We start from the raw sequence: 20,964 nt of genomic DNA, 5'->3' as shown, positions 1-20,964 counted from the left end.
CTAAACTGGATCTGGAGTTTTCAGTGTAGTTGCTGCCTCACTGATTTGGGAACCCAAACACACTATTAAAATGGAATATGTGAACCGCAACATACCATACTCTTCTCCCATTGCCTCCAGGGGTGTTTTATACAGTTTGCTGAAGAAAGACTCAGGGTGAAGTGCAACGGCTGCTCCAACACAACTTACTGCCAAGGCTTTTACACTGACTCTCACATCTCTATCAGGAACTAAAGCTGTGAGGAAGAAATAAAAATGAATAAAAGGAAGGCATTTAAAAGCTCCCACAATTGTTTTAGATTTAATTAAAAACACTATATAAAATAACACTATATAAAATAAATTAGCATGGACAAAAATATGAAGGCAGAGCAAGCAGTTCCAGTTTATCAGAGGCAGCAGAGATATATGGCTGCTTTTTTGCCTTCCTCAAATAAACTGTATTTGAAATATACTTGAAATATTCAAATACAGCCTTAACATACTTCCAGATCACTTCCTTCCAAAACCAATACATTATATGGGTACATGAGCAAGTAAGAGTTTAGAAAAGGGAAAAAACCAAACATCTTAAATCAGTCATACACCATGACAGGAATGTGGTTAAGTCCCCATCCCTGGAAGTATTTAAAAACCATGTAGATGTGGTGCTTAGGGACTGCCACAGAAAAACCTCCAATATTTCCAATAAAGTGAGATGAAAACCAAGACAAAGCAAACTGACCGTATTTCCAACTTTGTACATGAAGAGACACAGAAAACCAATGAACCTCAAAGACAAACGTACCTCCTTTGTCCCCAGTGAGCAGGAAGGAAGCTGACAGCAGCCTGACGCAGTGCACCAAAGGAGCACAGTCTCTGTCAGTATAGAGCCCTATGTCCCCCTTTACCCTGGAGGGCTATTGAAGGCAAATCACAATGTTTATACAGAGAAAAATTAATCTTCATTGAAATATAATATTAAGCACAACAAGATTTAGAAATACTGCACATCCTCAAATGTGTAAAGTTTAACACAAAATGAATATATAATATTCATATATAGTTTAATATATCTGCCAAAAAAAGGCCTCAAAATGTAATGCTCTGGGGAAGTTTATATCCAGTATCAGAGCTGGTTCAATTTTATTACAGAAACACTATATTGCAGATTTTTCTAAACTACCTAGACTTGCTGTTTGCATCTGAAGAGCGTGCTAAACTACTTGTTGCCATCACACTTTGGAAACTTTGTATGAAAAGCATATTATTTCCTAGTTGCTCCCAAAGAAGACTCACAGTTTTCTGTAGTTTCACATTTAGAATTCCCCAATAGTCCAAGCTGATCTAATTCTGCCTGCCACAAATGAAACTTTTGCCCCAGCTCAGAACAAAGTCCGAAGGTAAAGTCAAAAAAGAGGAAATCAGTAACTTGTAGTTAGAATGGCACAAGGCTCAAAGACTAACACCTGAGAAGATCATGAAGTTACATACACAGGAAGCAACCAGCACAAAGATATTTCAAGCAATAAAGTAACAGTGTAGCCTACTCATACACAGACAAAAAGGGTTTGTGTTCTCAGCAGTGTGTTCTGGTATGGCTTTGCTGGTGATTGCGTTTAAGACACCACCATTTATGAATTCACCTTACGTTAAATGAAATTCAGGCTCTAACTCAGATTCCCTATGCAACCTTAGTTACTTAGTTACTTAGTAACAAGGCACATCATATATACATGCTTTCCAGTAATTTACTTCATCATAACTGTAATTTTAGGGGTTTTTTTAAACTTCATTGTTTTAAACTTTAAAACTGACCACTTCTCACCTTGTTCTCGTGATCACCAGCATCTGCTGCATCTTCTTTCGATGTAAATCGATCCACACTGCTATCAGAGGGCTGCCTACTATGGCTCATAGTTTTCAGCAGGTGAGGCTGCTGAAGAGCTTTAGAAAAGGGCAATTCATGAAATACCATTTCAGATACAAACTAAAAGCATTTTAATTAAACTTAATTATACAAACATGAAAAATAAATCAGCAGTGATCAAAACAAGTGATTGATTACATGTGTTGAAATATATTCTTTATTTTACGTATCAATCTAGTTATTTGCTTTTCATATCCATTCATATCCATACATGAGTCTCCATTCCCTTGGAAGTGCAGATGCACCTGAACACCTGTCTTAATGGTGTCACCAGTCTGGCCCCCCCCTTGTATTTATCAACTTACCAAGAGAAGAATTTCTGAAGGACTCTGATGAATCATCTTGGAGAATATTTGCAGCTTCATCTTCCTCATCCTGTAGCTGCCCAATTTGCATTCCAGAATACTGTCCTTCAGCACCCTCCAAAACCTACACAGTGCAAGGACAGGACTTAACTTATCTTTACACAGAGTATTAAATCTGAAACATGTAGTGTTAGTAATCTAGAAATGATCTGAAAGCAAATATGAGCCTGATAAACATCAGTGTCCAGCTGCATGCAAGGCCCAAAGCACTTCCCCTCCTCCAGCAGCACTGGGGCTATTGGAGGCCACAGTTCCATCTGAGAGTCTCCCAGCTGAGCCATGAACTTGGCTAGTAACAGGAACAAACTGGATCTCTCTGTCCATTGCTCCCCTGCAGCTCCCCTTGTTTCTTCATCACAAATGTCTCTCTCTCAGCAGTTACAAATTACAACCAACACCTTTACTGCCACAAACTGAACTTGGCTCTTGCTGTCAAACTCCCCCATAACCTAAATTGTCCTGGATATGTGAAGTCAAACTGAGAACACAGTGTAGAACAAGAAAGGACAAATAAGTATAAAGTATTTTAATTTCTTCATTCAAAACCAGAGACTACTAAAATGGACTTGTCTGGAAGAGAGTTTGACCCTTGGAACCAAGGCAATATATAGGCAGTAGGTATACAGAAAAATAACCATAAAAATTAATCATAACAATCAACAATAGTAAAAAAACCAATTTCACTAATTTTATCAGAAAATAGGACACTTCTTCACTTTCTTCCTGTCTTCATAAGCACCTGGAAATTGTTCATTAAAAAGCTTGTGTGTCAGTAACTTGGACAGCTATTTAGTCTGTCAATTAAAAAAGATAATTTTACATGTAATTACTGCTTGTAAACAGTATGCAAACAGACATATGGAACAGTCTGACAAGAATTTGCATAAACGCATCAATAAACACACCTTGTCAATAAATGCCTGCTCACTATGGCCTCTGCACTACCTTCATTCACTACCTTTAATTCAGACAGCAATTATCATCACTCCTTTGGTTCTTGAATCCTCACACTTGCAGAAGTATTTTCTTACCGTAATTATAAGTTTTCTATTTTTTGCAGTGCTAAGAGACTACTACTCTTCCAAAGTTACTATCAGAAAACTAGAGTCAAAAGTTTGATAATGTTTGAAAAAGTCTTAAAAAGTTCTAAATTTTCCCCCTTTTGCATTTTCTGCTCTGGCTTCCAGTAATTGTATTTTTGCTGGTTTTATTACAACCTCACAATACAATTGCCCAAGAGAGAAAAATGTCTTAAAATAGCTATACTGTATGCACATTTCAGGTGTTTATTAGATATGTAACTGCTACATTAGTAAATCATGCAGTATTTGCCCATTATAGGAGAAATCCTTACGATGGAATAAAAAGGAAAAAAAAGATGATGAGTTGTGTTGCCAAGTGTAAAAGCACAGGCAGAAGGCAGTGTGAAGCATTATGTTCCAAAAATATTCCTTTATCATTCCAAATAAACTGTTCACCCTTTAACACTTCCATTAACCCTCCTGCACCAAAACAATTATTAATATATCTACACAAAATTAAAGATATATTACTAAGAGAATATATTTATGTCAGGACTTTGATGCTGCCATTCTTTCAGTGAGCAAAATTTGTAATGCTTTCCCATGACGTACCCAGAGAACAAACTGATTACAGCTTTCTAGTTTTTCATTATTGCTAAAGTGAAAGTGTTAAAAGGAGGTCAAGCTCTCCAATAGAGGTGTGAGCTGCTGACCTTTCCTCTGTTACTAGCTGAGGACTGAAAAGTAGAAGATGAGTAAGGAGACGAATCCAAGTCTGGGCCCTCCATGGAAGAGCTCTGAGATATGTCGGGACCCTTGGCAGAAGGAGATCCCCCCTCTGCCCACTGCACACTTACAATTTCAGAGCTGTCCGAAGGGGTTACAGCAGAGTCTGGACCTTCTGTAGTAGTCTGAGAGCTATCACTAATTGGTGAGGAAGCCTGTGTGCCATCATTCAAATCCATAGTGGCATCTGACTGGACAGCACTGATCTGGCTGGAGCTTTGACTAAGTACTTCATCATCTTCCCCTTCAGTAGCTGTACTTGTCAAATCACAGCTGGCCAGGTCTACAGAGTCTGACTGCAGCGTATGCTGGGAACGGGGCTGCTCTGTGATGATGTCGTGTCCTGTGGCATCAGCGGCTGAGCTCCCCGCTGACCCAGCTGTCGACACACCTGATGAAGAAGCCAGTTCACTGGTTATCTCACCCTTCACAGAAGCTGCAAAACACAGGCATTTATCAATCAATCCAGTGTTTGAAATTCTATTTCCCTCTCAGCATGAACCGAAAGATTAAACCACATATTAAGCTAGCTAAGGAAAGCATGTAACCAAACTGTTAAACTATAGGTAGGAAAATAGGCATCTTCTAAGATGTCACCCTATCTCTGCCAGTAACTCCCATTAAAAACAGAATGCAGTCAACTTCATTAAGTTTTACACTCAGCAGTATTTATGGTTTCAGTTTTGCTACCATGTCTTTTGAATGCCCATACACTTCCTCATGACCATAACACATCATTTACACAATTTACATAGAGCAATAACAGAATGTATTAGCTGACTGCACTGCTAAAGAGAAAGGCAGGTACCTGCAAACGATGCAGCACTGACATCAGATCGGGTTTCAGAATCATCATCCAAGCCCTCTTCTTCACCAAGAAGTACTTTACCTGAGAAGTGATATAAGAAAAACCTTTAGTTTTCAAAAATTATAGTCAGCTTGAAGTGTTCAACAGTTGAAGTCAGTTAGATGTGAAATCTGTTTTTTAAAAAGTTTATCCAAATAATTTTTCATAGCTATGACAGGCAACAGATGAAAAAATAAGGGAATGAATAAAATGCACATCCAGTCCCTCACTAATTCATCAGGAAAGAAACAGGCAGCAGTGACAAGGAAACAGAGTTAAGTAATCTTATTTACCAGCATAACCATTCAGGAAACTACCTACAATCTTATTACTTCTACGTTTTTTTTTTGTGGACTACGTTTACAATCCCATTAATTTCATCAAGTATGTGTTACTCCTAAGGACTGGATAACTGGCATCTGGATGTCTGCCCTCAACTCTGAAGGGCATTAATGCACCACAAGTAATAGAATAAATAACCTCTTCTTCCTTAAGGCTACAAAACTTATCAAAGGCTGCTTGGAACTCCAGAGATAACAGAACAGAAGATGCCCAGGGGGAAGAGCAGTGCAGACTAGAAGCACAAGACAACACAAGTGGGACAGGGTGATGAACCATGGACAACATTGAGAGCTAAGGATTACTAAAGCAAGAAATCTTCAGAGAGGCTTTTGCCATAAGAAACTCGAAAACAACTACTGACATAACCCAACCACCACAGAGTTCTCTTACTCACAGAACATTATCTACTTAAATTACAGGCAGTGGAAAGAGAAAGATACCTGCAAATGCACACTGCCTGGAAGCCAACCAAGGACACAACTGTACTGAAAAGTCTGTCCATGGGACAGAGTGCAGAGGGAGCTACTAAGCCCATCCTTCTAGATGTTGCAAGTCCCTTGCTGAGACAGAGGGATTCACAGTAACTGCTATGAGAAGGACCATTTTGCTTAGACTACCAAGATGCACTGGCAGTTTAAGATTTATAATGCAAGATACTAATGTTGGGATAACTCTGGGTGAATTCCTTTGTACCTTATTCAAGTTATCTGGGGGTAAAAAAGCATTAATACGCTTTTGTATTAATTTCTTTTTCTCAAGTTCTTTCATTCATAGTAGTACCACTGTAGAATTATCTTCCTCTGAAAAACATGTTTTATGATACTCAAACCTGTAAATAAGGCAGAAAAGTAACCATGGCATTTCCATATACCTTCTACATAAAGTAACAGTAATTGAGAACTACACACTCCTATGAATGAATCAGTAAAATCATTCTAGGAGTTCCCAACAAAAAGCATGAAATATAATATATTCTTCCCAATTATTTCGCACATTTGCATCCATTTCACTGAAACAAACCAGGATGATGTTCTGCTTTCCACAGCTGACCATTTCTAAAAGAAAGTGAAAGGATAAGAACACTGAAAAACAGTCATTAGGCACATTAGGCTTTGTATGCTTAAATGAGTATATAACACACTCAGCAGGATACTTTCCCACTATTTGATGATAAAAAAAACCAGTTAAGTTGCTTTCAAAACATGGGCTTTGATTTCAAAAGGAGTTTTCAGCCTTTTTTGCAAATAGTCTTCTGAAGCTGAAACGTAAACAAACCAATGCAAGCCAGATGCTCAGAACTGAAGTTGGTCTAATGCAGTAAGATTGCAAAGATGTGGAACACAGAGATTTCTGCAGATCAGCCTCACTTTACACCCCTACACACAAAGGAGCATTACAGCTTGAGAAGTCCCATCCATTGCCCACTATTCCATATGACAGTAGAATGCAAAATGACTTCAAGAAGGAACTGGGAACAGGCTTGGATCTTCCCTCCTTTCTACAATGGAGAGCAGCAGGAAATGAACAATTCACAATTTGAAAATAAACCTGTATGAAGCATAAAATTGTGAAGAGATTTCTTCAAGTTTGTTTATGCCATTGTTTTAGACCACAAAATCTTCATACCATAATCTTGGAAAAGGATAAAAGCTGATGACTTTAGCTGATGACTCATACATGTTTTCTCACCAAGTGAAGGAAAGATTAGTGTTTTAACAAGTACTTTAATTGAATTTACACTATTATTAATACTTCAAAGTTACACTGAAGACTACCAACAAGACAAAGGACCAAAATTATAATTTACCACTTTTTTATTTACATGATATGTGTTGTTATTCTGATTTGTTGTATTCTGTGTCACCTTTGGATGCTGCAGCAATACCTACTTTCAGACACCCATTGTTTCAATCTGTCCTTTCTAAACTAGAAACCATCACTGCATCCATAGCACTAATTTCCTTCAGCTTTAACCACTACTTTACATTTTGGTATACTCTTACAGCATACAGATAAGGGTATTTAAGCTTTTTGAGATTCCCTGCACATAAAGATTGAAGGACATATGGGGAAAAAGTATAAGCTATAACGGTCCTTCAAGTTCATATAATCTCATTCAGTTTTAAACTACTTTTTCTTCAAGTTTTTCTTTTCAGCATTGAACATCTCTTGCTTACTAATGCTTTCAGTGATTGCACTACACACACAGAGTTTCACTGCAGTAGCAACATTTAGCTCACCTAATGCAGGTGATGAAAGTGTTACACAGTTGTACTTATATTGATTCTGCTATAGTGATATGACTGGTTTTAATCAAAGTGTAAGTGTATAACTAAATATTAAGTACTTTCATGCACAAACTGGGAAAAGAGTACTTCAGAGCAAACTGTATTCTTTAAAATCCTGCTAAATGAATTACCTATTGAAGAAAGAAATGAAAATATACACAAGCAAGACAAAAAATGTATAGAATTAATCACCAAGAACAGAAAAAGAAATAAAAAAGCATTATATTGGAGCATGCAAACATACACGTGCATTAGTGAATTACAGAGAAAAAAACAGGCTTAACAAAGCCAGGAAAGTGAACTATTTTGCAAGTTACATTAATGGTTAAGTACTACCATGAAAAAGAAGAATGCCCTGTTCAGAGAGACTATTTTTCCATGTGCTCTTTAGAAGTAAAACTGCATCAATAATCATCAACATAACTTTGACAGTGAACTACAGCAAAAATAAAATCATATTGCTTTAAATAATTTTAGAGTATCTTGATTGCAATATCAGAAATTGCATCAGAATTCTTTCATTGTTTATAATGATTAAGCTCAGCTGATAATACAGGCAGTTGTGAATGAAGACCAAAGTTCAGCAAGACAATGAAGTGGGGAGGGGAGAAAAAAAAAAAAAAAAAACAACAACCCCCAAAAAAATCAGGAAGTAATGCAATTAAAGATTTGTTTTCAAAAATAATCACCTTTATGCTTTCTTGCAAGAACAGGGCTGCATGAAGACCCCCCTCCAGCTGCAAATCACAGAAAGTAACACATCAGGGCAAAGACAGAGCTAATGAAATCATGAAGGAATTCTAATAGCCATGAATGGGAAACAAACAAACAAACAAAAAAAATCCAAACAAAAAATCCAAAGAAAAACCAAAGCCAGGAAGAAATAGCAAACTTGTTGCTTTTTAAGTCCAAGGTTTTTTGAGCATTCGCCACCAAATTACTTTTAATATTCTATGCCACTTGTGCAAAGTTTGCTTCCAAAAACATGTTCTAAATTTCCCTGTTATGATTGCTTCGAGCTAGTAATTTACCTTCCAAAAGCAGCAATATTGACTGATCTGTTAGTTCAATACAGAATCTTTACAAAAACCCAATCAGAGACTGATTCTTTTGAAATAGGTGAGTAGCAGTTAAGAGAATTTTAAGAACATGCACTCCACAGACAAGAAAGCTGATAGCTGACTTTAACAGTTAAGGATAAGCTTAAATCATGCTTTAATTTCATGCTGGTTTTGGTATTCAGCAAGGAGCTCCCAATTAATATAAATTCTGATCAGCTTTTATGAATCACAGTTGTCAGACGATTGGTAAGAACATCATTAATTTTGTGGGTGAAAAAAAGTCACCATATATAACTTGCTTTGCGTAACCAAAAATAAAAAATATTTATCAACACAAACTGTAAAAAAACCTCTTTAAGTTTGTCATTAATCAGTTAATGTATATTCACTTAAAGGAAGGAGGGAAAGAACTTCTACTGTACCTGGGGAAAAAAGAATGCTATGCAGAGCTTCACACATTTCATTTTAACCTTCATGCTTTTGGCTAACACTGAGAACTAGAGTTGATGATGTATGTTCATTTCCTTTTACTCAAACTACCAAAAATAGAGCTTACCTATAAGTTCCACTATGCTCCCACTGCGGCTCCTGCTGGCAGCTTCATCTTTGGATACACTGACCTGAGCCATACCCCCGCAGGCGGTCAGGGCATGGAGCAGTTCAGGGGGAGGTGTTCTAAAGAGCTGCTGGAGCAATTCTAAAGCTCCAGTCACAACATTATGGTCCTGATGCTGGGTGTAGTGCAGAGTCAGTTCATAAACCTGAAAGCCAGCAGAGTACTGGAATAAGCCTCTATGAAGACAGAACATATTGTCTTGTCCTATACAACATCAAATTTCTGCAGTAAATTAAAAATAACTGATGCTTGATATATCTGATCTTCACCACAATCTTCCAAGGGGAAAATGTCAATCAATTGTAGCCACTTAACCGCCTTTTTGGTAGAAGTTTGCTGTTTACTGTTATAGAAGGAAAGATTACATCAAAGGCACCATAAGAAGTTTTTTGCTCCTTTGGGCACATCTAACAAGTACTGCTGATTCATTTTTCTGGGATTTCTGGTCATTACTTACCAATAATTCCAGTCACTAGACCAACTATCATTTATCAAGTTAAACAAAAATTTGAGAATTCAGAATGTTCAGTATCAGACTAATGCTTGATCAAGATTTATTTATTTTCCTCCCAACTACTACTCTTCAGGTAAGGGTTATTATCCATATTTTACCTGTATAAGTTGTTCTGGTGAAGGTGAAATCTCCGTTTCTTTCCTTGTTACACCAAAACTGCCTTTCAGGCTGGTATCTTTTACTTGTTGTTGCAATAAAGGTATGAGATACCTTAGTGTAAGTAAAACACCCAGAATTAAAAGAGTAGGACGATCATCTTCTACAGGAACCAACAAGCCTGAGGAGAGAAATGAAGCGGCCAAATAACTTACTGACAGCAGTGGTTAATTTCAACACTACGCTTCAAATGTTATTTCCTGTAGCCCACATAACAGCTTCTTTAAATTAAAAAAAAAAAAAAGCAAAACAGAACAACCAAAACCCAGCAGCAACTTAAGAGTGCTTTCCAAATGTAGAAACATTTGAAAATATGTATTTTATATACCTGACAATCAATTAAGCAACGTGGGAGAATGATCAGAGGATCCTGTCTCACCTTCCCTGTTTCCTACCTCTTTTTACTCCATAAAGACACAAAAAAATTTCTTTTGTTTTTTTTGTAATAGCTGATGCTTTCACCGAGTGATCTGGACTCTTTTGCTCCTCTCACCTGCCTCCTCTCTCCACTTGACAGCTTACAACCAAATATAACTCCCTTGCTCACAGAAGCACTGCTACCCTAACGGAAGCTATTTGCACTTTGCCCTGTTTTGGGAACCTTGTTCCATATACTTACCTGTTAATCACAATCAACCCCAAAGCATATTATGAACAAATATAAGTTATGGAAGAAAACACAACCTTCTACCCAGGGAGGGAAAAAAAAATCAGAATCAATTCATGAAGTTCCTATTAGTGCTTCTGTTTGAATTCTGCATCATTGCCAAGGACATTATCACACATCACTTTAGAGGGAGGCAAGTCACAATGCAGCATTTGAATTTTTCACACTTCTTGAAAGCAGCAATGCTAACATGGTAACACCTTATGTATCTGCAGGTCTTCTTTATCTCTCCTTCTGCAATAGAGTCTACATAGTAAAGAACCCCTTGTCAATAACAAAACTGAGGCAAGTTTCCACTGAAATCCAGAGAAGCTTCTCGTCAAAACTTGCAAAAACAACACTAAGACCATGCAAACTTCCCAGCTGAAGAAATATGGAAGCAATACCTGATACAAAGTTGTGTGCTTTTAAATAAAAAACCTCTCAATTTCTGCTCTAAGTTATAACAGAATCTATGTGGTGGTCCTTCTAAGAAAGGTTACAGGGTATGTGACCATGGCTCAGAGCACAACCAGGTACCCTCCATCTCAGATCTCAAACCTGCTGCACTAGCAACCAAGCTGATGGACCATGCAAGTCTCTTCAGATTCCTGATGCCATCCAAGTTCTCCCAGAATCCTTGAACCTCCTCACTTTCCAACAAGCTGCTTGCTTCCTAAGCCTTAGCTACTTCTTTTCAATATTACTTACTAGCATTGCAGCACAGAGAGAGAGACAAATAGCTTTAGGAGTATCTTCCTCTAACTTAACACCACATAGAGAAAGTATCAGCAGTGTAACGGGTAGTCTAAGTATCCTTCCTTTACCTGAAAATCTTTTACATATGCAAAGTGATACATATTCTTAATCGAAAAAAATATAATGTTACTTACACATAAAGCAAATTGAATTTTGTGCCCTGAATCTTACCTAAAAGTACATTCAATAACCAGGCATAAAAATACTGTGTTCTTCGTGAATGTTGACAGATGCTTACTGCTGATCCTGCTGCTGTTCGACGGATAGTGGGGGAACTGGATTTAAGATTAGCTATGAAAGCCTTCAACAAAACCTAAAAACAAAGATACCTTACTTAACTTTTTATCAGAAGTGAACTGAGAAGCCAGCAAATGTATTTCTCATTTATTCAAAGCATTACTTCATGTACATCAAGCAAGGACAACTTCTGCCTTAATTCAGACATGCAGCTGTAACACTGCTTTCTGTACCATCTGACTGATAATGCTGATAGCTCACCATGCTTTGGGATATAACAGGGAACACTAACAGGGTAAAGAAAGGTACCTTAATCTCATTGTCATTTGCAAAATTGCCGAAGGCTGCCATGATTTTGGGTATTGCCGCAGCCAGCGTCTCTTGTACCGATTCTTCGGGTCTCTTACTTATCCGTGTCAGACAGGGCAAAAGGTTCACCAAGTATGGCCTATGTACGGCACAGGAGAAAAACTAATTTGAGATCAGAACAGCCATACCCTTCTAAGTATTTTAAATTCATACTCAAGTTCTGTGGTATTACTAAATCATACAAAAATATACCTGTTAGCTCTATAGAACGTAGGAAAAAAAGAAGAATCTTCTGAACATAAGAGAAGAATACACTTAAAAAATACAAGTCACTATCTTCGTAAGTTTTTCCCCTTTACAGTAATGTATAGCATGGAACTAAAGCTCTATTAAAATAAAACACTGATCAAATAAAGCTACTTCAGAGAAAGGTGATAGCAATTCCTCCAATCTCCTAATTACATACTTAAAGCTTCTGAACAGTATCATTTTGTTAACATCTGTATTTCTTTAAAGGTTCTAAGGAAAGTTCCTTATTAGAATGTGTTTACCTGCACTTTTGAGGCCGAACTAGATGGGCAAGCTCAGCAAATCTCCAGAGTGCAGCACGTAGACTTCTTGAAGCACCATTCTAGACAGAGTATATAACTATCACATTTCATCATGCAAAACCATTTCCTACAAAAAAATTGCCTATAATATACAATATACAATATGTATACAATAGTGTACATTTCACTTGAACAGATAAAAATATAAGGTGTCTGGAAATCATAAATTTCCTTTAGCCAAAAGGAAGTAAAGTCAGTTCCATAACTGCCTTCATTCTTCCAGATGGTATTAGGAATTTTCTGAGTAAACCAGAATGAATAATAAGAAATACCATAAAAGAAAAGGAAATGTCTGAGATCTCTGTTCTGCTGAAATCTGCTTAAAATACCACAGAGAAAGGCATCAGCCAACAAAGAAACACTGATGATATGAGAGTCTAAAAATCACTGGAATGCTTGCAGAGATATAAATACAGCATAAAATTGACAGCAGTGAAGACATGCAAATAAACAACATTCAGTTTCTGAGTGCACCAAAGGAAAAATCAACATACTGATCTGTAGCACTTCCTAACGGCTTGACTGCTGAAGTTTAGTATCTATTTGCCCAGACTGACAACTTCAGTTGAGCACCTGACTTGAACCAGAATGCCCTTATATTAGTGTCTAGGGATACAGTACAATTCCTTAGTATTGCTGGAAATACAGAAAACTATGGAATTCAAGAGATGCCTAGGAGGGTGTCTACCTAATGTAGTTCAAACCCAACCAAAACGCTTCTCAAATTGAGTCCCCTGAAGACAAAGCTGAGATGTCTAAAAGCTGTCATTTCTTTATTACTTTCTTTAGCTAATATATCAAAGGCTTGCAGCCTTGTTAGCATGACAAGTAAAAAATACTTGCATCTGAATTACAAAACATGCATTTCTCAGGCTCACAGCCAAACAACAGATTCTGGCATGGCTTCTGAAGTGATACTGATGCACAAACAAAATTCAGTCTGCTGGGCGCCCCTGTTGTACATGCTACCTCTCTCTCACCTGTCACAAATCTGAGAGCACCTTTCAAGAAGCACACGCCAACTGAGCAACAAAATATTTCCTCCTACACCTGGTCACAATGTGCAGAAACTTCAGAGCAATTTATATGTTGGCTGTTTTCTGTTAATTAGGTAGATGGCCATTTCCACACCCTCAAAAATATTGCATGACATTAAGGTACAGCAATACAGTAAGATATCCATACATGGCCCTACATCTAACAGAAGGAAAGCTATGCGCATTGATTTTGTGACTTATCTTCTAGAGTTCTATTATTCCCCCCAAAAAACCAGTATCATTACTGTCTGACAAATAACACCTAATATTTTCTGCATTTATAGATGCAAGAGACACAATTTCAGTGATACTGTCCTAAACACAGCACTTCTCTTCTGCAGTCACAAACTTCAAAAAGGCTACCACAAAATTTCTTCCTGTGGACATAATTAAATTGTGTCTTTTGGTGCCTAGAAAGATGCTTCAGTATTTCTCCCTACGCCTCTGTAAGAAGCTGTTAAGTACATATCACACATTCATAAAGTAGTTGTATAGGTTACTTCAAGCCTTACTCCTCCCCAAGGTTTTGTCAATTAAGAATGTCACTGTCCTCCATCTACTTTTCACCACCCTTTTGGTTCAAGTTATTCTTTCTAGCTTAGTTAGTGGAGCAAACATCATGAACATGCCTTATTCTTTGGGTGGGGAGTCACTAAGGTTAACTTGAACTGCTTTTCAAACCAAATGCTCACACATTTTCTGCCAGATAAGCTTTCAGGAGTGGTTAGATCTAAACAATGGGGCCAACAGTGAGGAATTCAGTAGAATAATACCTTGAAACAGTCATAAATCCTTCTAAAATGAAGTTTTTACCTTGATCTTAAAAGACAAACTATTAATTTACACTAATGTTACATTCCAATATAATAGAACACATACAAAACACCACATTTCAAAATGACATGAAAGAAAAATCACTCACCTTTTTAATCTCTTTATACAGCTCTAACTGTAACCTGGGAAGATTGGAATCCATCAAAGCCTGCAGTAAAATGCATTGAGAACATTCTGTGTCAGAGGGGAGGCGCTTTACAGGAGCAATGTTACACTTGCAGTAAAACAGCTTCAAACAAGGCACAGAACTATCTAGTGGTCCCTATATTTGATGTATAACTAAGAAAGTGATAAATACTGAGAAGAGACACCTTTATCCTTCACACAAATGTGGACAAACTCCACAAACTCTAACAGTTATTTGCAGTTAATACTGACTGCTTTGCCCACTGTACCTGCAAAAGGCCATATGGGATCAGACTACAAGCAGAGCCAACCTATTGTGCTTTCTGGCAATCACCAGGAGCTGGTACTCATGAACATTAAAACACAAGAATAGTATTCACAAGCAGCAAAAGGCATTCCCTGCTATACTCCCCCACTGTCAAGTAGGCTCCTACTATTTCTCAAACTGAAGCTGTATTTGTACCAGTACCTTTAACAGCCCCTGAAAACCCTTTGTTTCATGAATCAGCCTATTTCTGCATCCAGTTAGTACATATGCTACAAGGAGTTCTGCATACCACAAGTGTCACATCCCAGGATCCAATCAAGCATACAGCAACAGAGCATGTACTGTAGTTCAAACCTGAAGCCTGGCTAAAACCCAGTGTACGTGAAATGAAAGTAAGCACCAAGAAGTAGTCATTTTCTGTTCACCTCAGCTTGATCATTCTCTGTCTTTAAAGTATCAGACAAAAAGAAAATATGAAAATATAATCTCTTCATACAGAATAATTTGTATATATATGGTTACCCTTCCTCATCCACTTTTTTCTCTGATGTGTACTACAATTTATGAACATTTCCACCAGCTCCTCCAATGAGATGAGACCTTCATACAGTGTGCAAGTGCCTATGTTGTGGATTCATATTGTGCTATATTGTTCAGTATTTAATTTTTTATTCCTTGCCCAGTAATTTATTAATACTAATTTTCTAACTGCCCTCCTGACCACCAACCATTAAACTCACATCTTCACAGGATTACTCATGATGCCTACAAAATCTGATGGCACACGCTGAGCTAGAAGCCACAACTGCTTAAGCACAGTCAGTGCAGTGCCTGTGGCTCCTCCAGGACACAATTTCCCCAGCCTAAAATTGTATGCTCCAAAACTCCACTCCCCAGGTTGTATCTTTATATTACCATAAGCACCCCAGCAACAGACCGCAGGTGTCTGGATGACAGCAGGTAGGATTTACTTCACAAAACTTAGTTTTTATGAAAAGTTCACTGCCCCTATGTATAAGGATATCAAGCAACACAAAAAGGCACCAGCTACTATTTGGCTTCAAGGCTAAATTGTCCTTACAACACACCCAGCTGGAGGAACTATTTTTATTAGTGTATAGCTATATTTTTAGCAGGCTAGAATCTATAACGTCATCCCGATTGGAAAAAAAAGCATAGTCAGCTCTAAATTACTACAATAATAAATTCCAATTACTGAGACCAACTGTACTGCAATCTGTGTGAACAGTCTCACCAGTATCATTAGCACAGAGAATACTACAACATTCTGCATCAGCTTCAGACAAAAGACAGCTTGACATTACCCACAGAAACCTGGAAAGTCCCAACTTGGTATTTTTTCTTTTAAAGGTATCACCAACATTATTTAAATCTTGAGCCATTTATATTGTCTGTGAGGTTCTAACAGGTAAGTGTAGTGATACTTAAAGATGACTTACAGAGTTTTATTTCAAGTTATGTCCTCAGCCTTGTCTGCACAGCAGCATTAGTCTTCTAGTTGTAGTAATGAGCATAAACTCCAGACACAGTTACACAAGTAATGCTTACATCTGTAGTCCTTTATTTCAAGAGACACTACAAAGCATCACTAGCAAAAGAATTAGCCTCTAAATATGCCTGAGATACTAAAAAAGGATGAACTTTGACTAAAATGAAAGCTTAGGGGCCCAACACCTCTGTTCTACTTACCACAAGCATCACTGGTACTTGCACAACCAAAAATAAAACTGCACATCTTTTTGTCTCTGCATTTATACACAGTTGTCTGCCTAAGTTGCTAAATTGCTCCCACACAATGTAAAACACAGAAACAGAATACAAAGTACAACCAGCTTCCATAACAGTCTGATACATCCATGTGTGTGGAATATCACAACTGTTAACCATTTCAGAGCTGTGACCAACTGGCAAGCTTAATGACTGAAGACTGATAGAAGACTCCATCATTTAAAACTACTTTAATCTTGAAAACAAAACAAACTACCATACAAACATTTTGGAAAAAAAAGTAAGTTTTTCAAGTAACCCTGAAACATGCCAGAGAGCAACAATATTAAACAGATTAGAGAACTTATGAGGTAAATTTTATACCAAGCCTACATAAGTGCTTCATGGAAAGTAGGAAATAAGCTTACATTCTTTAGAACTGTTTCAGAACAGCTTTTAAGGCAAACTGAGTGAAATAATAATGTATGTATTTCATAGAGTGCTCTCCCTCAAACAGAAAAACATTTAAATCAAAGTGAAAAGACCAAAGTGCTATTGGGCAAAACAAAAATGCAAGGAACTCACACTTCCTCATTCCCTATCATTATGGAACACACTACACAATCTGTAAGCTTTCTCCATACAACTTTCAGCCACAAGCTCAATCCCCAAAACTTAATTCAATCAGATATCAATGTTTAGTTTGCTTGCTTCTACATGCGCCTTCATGCGAAAGAAAATTATTATTTGCATATTCCTAAAGCACTTAAACTTTACATCAACTAGATTATTTATGCCAGTACGTAACGGTGTCTTCAAGTTCAAGTATTTCAGAAAAAAACTAAACACAAAAAAAAGGCAAGTGAAGACAAGCCTGTTCTGGAAGCAGCAGCTTCTGCAAATTACTCAAAAGGTTCATTTTAAGATACTTTGAATCAAGATTTAGACCTTGCGTGACCTGCTATGAATGCCCACCTGCTCTTCTCCAACAAGTTCTTCATTCAGGATCAAAGTAGGGGAATAAACAATTTCCACAACACCATAGTTATTCTAATTACTGCCTGAAATCTCCCCCTCCAAGTCTCAGCAAATCACACCACCTTTCAATCAGTTTTTAAATAATATTTTTACCTTTCCTCATGCTAAGTGTCTTTATGTTTACACAACAATAACAGGAGTATTCTTCCCACACAACAAGATGATTTCAGAAAAGCCCACATTCCTGTTTTGGTTAACTTGAAGAGAACGAAGTTAATGAACAATTGAAGACAAGAACAGATCTGAACAATGAACTAACTTGTAAGACAAGTTACAGTTAAATATGTTGATCTGGGCATAAAACACTCTCCTAAGAGAGAAAGAGCACATACAGAATTTAGTAAAGAAGCTTACTTACCCTCTTATATTATGAGATACTATCAACAGTAAGAATGGCAACTAAAAGAACACCAGTGGGAATTCAGACAGGACACAGCATCAAGAAGAGACAAAATCTGATAGTAAAAGTTCTTACTTTAATAACTTTATTAAGGCATTCATCTGCAACCATCCGGACATCAGATTCTGCATCCTCACTGCAGAGGAGAAAGAGTTCCATAGCAATGCCCAGGAGTTTCTGAAATTCTGGAGAATTTCTAAATAAACAAACATTAGAAAATTACAACGTGCACTATGGAAATCAAACACCAATAATGTTTTTCAAAGGGTTTTATAATCCAACTACATATATATTATACACACGTATACAAGAGGAGAAGACATTCAGTTTATTTAAGCACTTCATTAGGAGCTGGGAAGTCATTTCCCTACTCTTTCCTACATAACCTGGTAAGGTATTTTCACCTCTGTGCCTCTAAGTCTCTCTGTCTGCAGTAGATGGAAAGTGCCCGCTCCACCAACAGGTAAACAAAAGTCCCTAGATTTTGAGTTGGTTAAAAAAAAAAATCATGCCATTTCAGTTTTAAATAGAAGCTCAGCATTTAAAACAAGCAATTATAAGGAATCCTCCCAACAGCTAACACTCCAAAGTTGCTATTCATCATAATGAATTAAAGACATTAATAAATAATTAATAAATTACAGTGCCTTACCTTAGCGACTGAGCAACTATGTTTTCGCATATTGTTAGACAATGATTCACTCGATCTTTCTTGGTAGCTGAAAGTTCTTTCTTTCTAAAGGAAGAATACAATGATAATGAGTTCAAAAGTGACCATTCAAACACTCTTGCTAAAGTAGAGTCTAATCATCATACAAGAAAAAGATGCACTTTCTAGTCACTCCATAAACAGCAACTACCTGTAGACACAGCACTTCATCTGCCAACTGCTGCTGAGAGCACACAAGCCAAGGAGAAATACCAACTTAGAAAAAGAATGAAGAATGAATCATTTAACATGGAATATCCCATTCATTCCATAACTTTCACTGAGAAAATACTTGGGAAAGAAAATTGAAGAATGAAGAGTAAAGGGAAAGGATGGAAAAAATGAGGCAGTCCTAGAACAAAGCAAAAATAAAAGAAACTGATACAAAGAAAAAGGTTGGGGAAAATAAGCCATGAGAACAAAAAATACCTCTTTTAAAAAGACCCTCCTCCCACATAATACCACCTTAGACTTTTTCTGTCTGCCAACATCTTGAAACTTTGAGTTCTATTAAATGGACCCTTTTGCACCTGAACTGAAAAGGATGACAAAGCAATGCTATCATACACTACATTCCTCTAAAGGTAATTACAAAAACAGCAAAGTCCTAGACACAGTCTCTGCCTGTTGAGAATATCATCCCTATAATAACACTTGGTATAGCCCAGGAAAGGCCAAGCTGAGTGTACTATAAAGAGAATAAAATGCACAGAAACAAAGAACGTGTATCTACAAACGATGCAGAGCACAATACAAAAAGCTTCTACTTTGTAAAATGTGTTTAACATTCACTTCAACATGATACAAGCTCTTGAAAGAGCAGTTCTTCCCTGCTCCACCCCCAATAAAGGAACTGAAAATAGAGAGCAAGACAGACTCCCAACTATGACTGTGAAATTTCATTTCAGTGTGTAGTCTCTCCTACTCCTAACTTTACTGACACAGAATCACTTCTAGGAAAGCAGATGTTACTTTTAAATAATTAGCTAGTAGCAATAGCTGAGCAAAACCACACACCCAAGTATCTCTCCTGAGTCTGTTTCACTGTAAGGAATTACCAGCTTCTTCACTCACATTCAGAGAATCTTCCCTTTTGTTTACCAAGTGAAAATTGATCATTTTTAGTATTTAATTTTCTGCCTTAGCAAAAAACAGCAAAAATCATGAAACAGCAAAATAGTGTTTCTGAATTAGAAGCTGGAAAACAATGTGAACAGCCTTGAGTTACGTTAATAACAGTAGCACAACATTAAGAGCCAACAGCAAGTAGCCAATAAGCACATTAAATTCAGCTAACTCAAAATATAGTGTTAGACAAGTATTTTTAAAGAACTACACTACATTATTTAGGAACACCAGTTCAAATAATAGTACACGTTTTGGAAAAAAGTCATTCTTTGCCAGTATCCCTGTCCTTTTTCTTCCATCAGGCTGGAGGCGAGGGGTTCAAAAGTCTGTGTTCCCAAGATTTCAGTTTTTCCTCACAAAGATCCTGTCATCTCACCCCAGAAATACTTCCTACTTTTAGAAGTTTAAAGAATAGCTTCGAACAAAGCCATTTTTTCTGTTACAGTTTGGCACCATTTTATTTAGGCAAGCTGAATAGCAAAGAGGATCTCTTCTTGGACTTAAGACACTGGCAGAATATGAGCAGACAACCTGAATTTGTTCAAGATACACAATGTCTTTCTCTCCATCTTGAAAAAGTGCCAGAGTCTTTAGCAGCATTTCAGATCATCTCTAACAAAACACCAAATACTGCCCAAAATGTCCAACTGATTTTGCAACATCAGCACCACCAATGTGAGCAGGCACCTCAGAAAATTATTAAATCATTTCAACTTTCATGATAATGTTACCTAGTGTTCCCAATCTCTTATGAGCACCATTTTCAGTACACATTCAACCCAAAAATAGAACAGGCACATCTGAACTTGCCCATAAGCTCACTATTTCAGATATAAGATACATTAAAAATACTGCTGACAAAGGCTACTTTCAGAATAAAGTTCTTAATTATCTACACATAACATAGCCCTGAGCAAGGCAGGCAGTGGTGTTCAATACTGCTCAGACTAGTAGAGATCAATCTCTTGGCAAATTTCTGTAAACAAAGAGCTCAACTAACACATAATCTACACTTTGCTGAAATAAGTAACTTCAAAATTTAAAAAGGCATGGCTAGAGAAAATATAATTTCCAAAAAAATAATTTAAAGAAATGAAAGGTGGAAGGAAAACAATGTACATTATGTACATGCACATACTTTCTGTGCCTACAGAGGGAGAAGGGTAACAGAACAGTATCCAGAGAGAAAACACGATTTTTTTTTAGTTTAAAAAACCAAACAAAGCTC

The 20,964-nt window shown here is 37.1% G+C and overlaps 1 protein-coding gene across 2 annotated transcripts in view; it reads right to left on the bottom strand.

Moving 5' to 3' along the window:
• Window positions 1-20,964, bottom strand: part of HTT (huntingtin) — a 75,352-nt gene that overhangs the window by 50,830 nt on the left and 3,558 nt on the right. The window contains exons 2-16 of one of the 2 annotated variants that reach the window (XM_048303073.1): window positions 18,552-18,635; window positions 17,975-18,095; window positions 14,428-14,487; window positions 12,409-12,488; window positions 11,858-11,996; window positions 11,483-11,624; window positions 9,849-10,027; window positions 9,177-9,381; window positions 8,249-8,296; window positions 4,891-4,971; window positions 4,154-4,518; window positions 2,215-2,338; window positions 1,808-1,926; window positions 788-899; window positions 96-236 (exon numbers count right to left, since the gene is read on the bottom strand). In XM_048303073.1, coding sequence (XP_048159030.1) covers window positions 96-236; window positions 788-899; window positions 1,808-1,926; window positions 2,215-2,338; window positions 4,154-4,518; window positions 4,891-4,971; window positions 8,249-8,296; window positions 9,177-9,381; window positions 9,849-10,027; window positions 11,483-11,624; window positions 11,858-11,996; window positions 12,409-12,488; window positions 14,428-14,487; window positions 17,975-18,095; window positions 18,552-18,635 — 2,000 coding nt within the window. The remainder of the gene's footprint in view (window positions 1-95; window positions 237-787; window positions 900-1,807; window positions 1,927-2,214; window positions 2,339-4,153; window positions 4,519-4,890; window positions 4,972-8,248; window positions 8,297-9,176; window positions 9,382-9,848; window positions 10,028-11,482; window positions 11,625-11,857; window positions 11,997-12,408; window positions 12,489-14,427; window positions 14,488-17,974; window positions 18,096-18,551; window positions 18,636-20,964) is intronic. The other variant, XM_048303075.1, reaches the window with a different exon arrangement.

The sequence above is a fragment of the Corvus hawaiiensis genome, chromosome 5 (assembly GCF_020740725.1).
Source record: "Corvus hawaiiensis isolate bCorHaw1 chromosome 5, bCorHaw1.pri.cur, whole genome shotgun sequence".
NCBI classification, from domain to species: Eukaryota; Metazoa; Chordata; class Aves; order Passeriformes; family Corvidae; genus Corvus; species Corvus hawaiiensis.
Note: the sequence above shows the minus strand (reverse complement) of the source record. Positions and strands in the feature narration are given on the sequence as shown.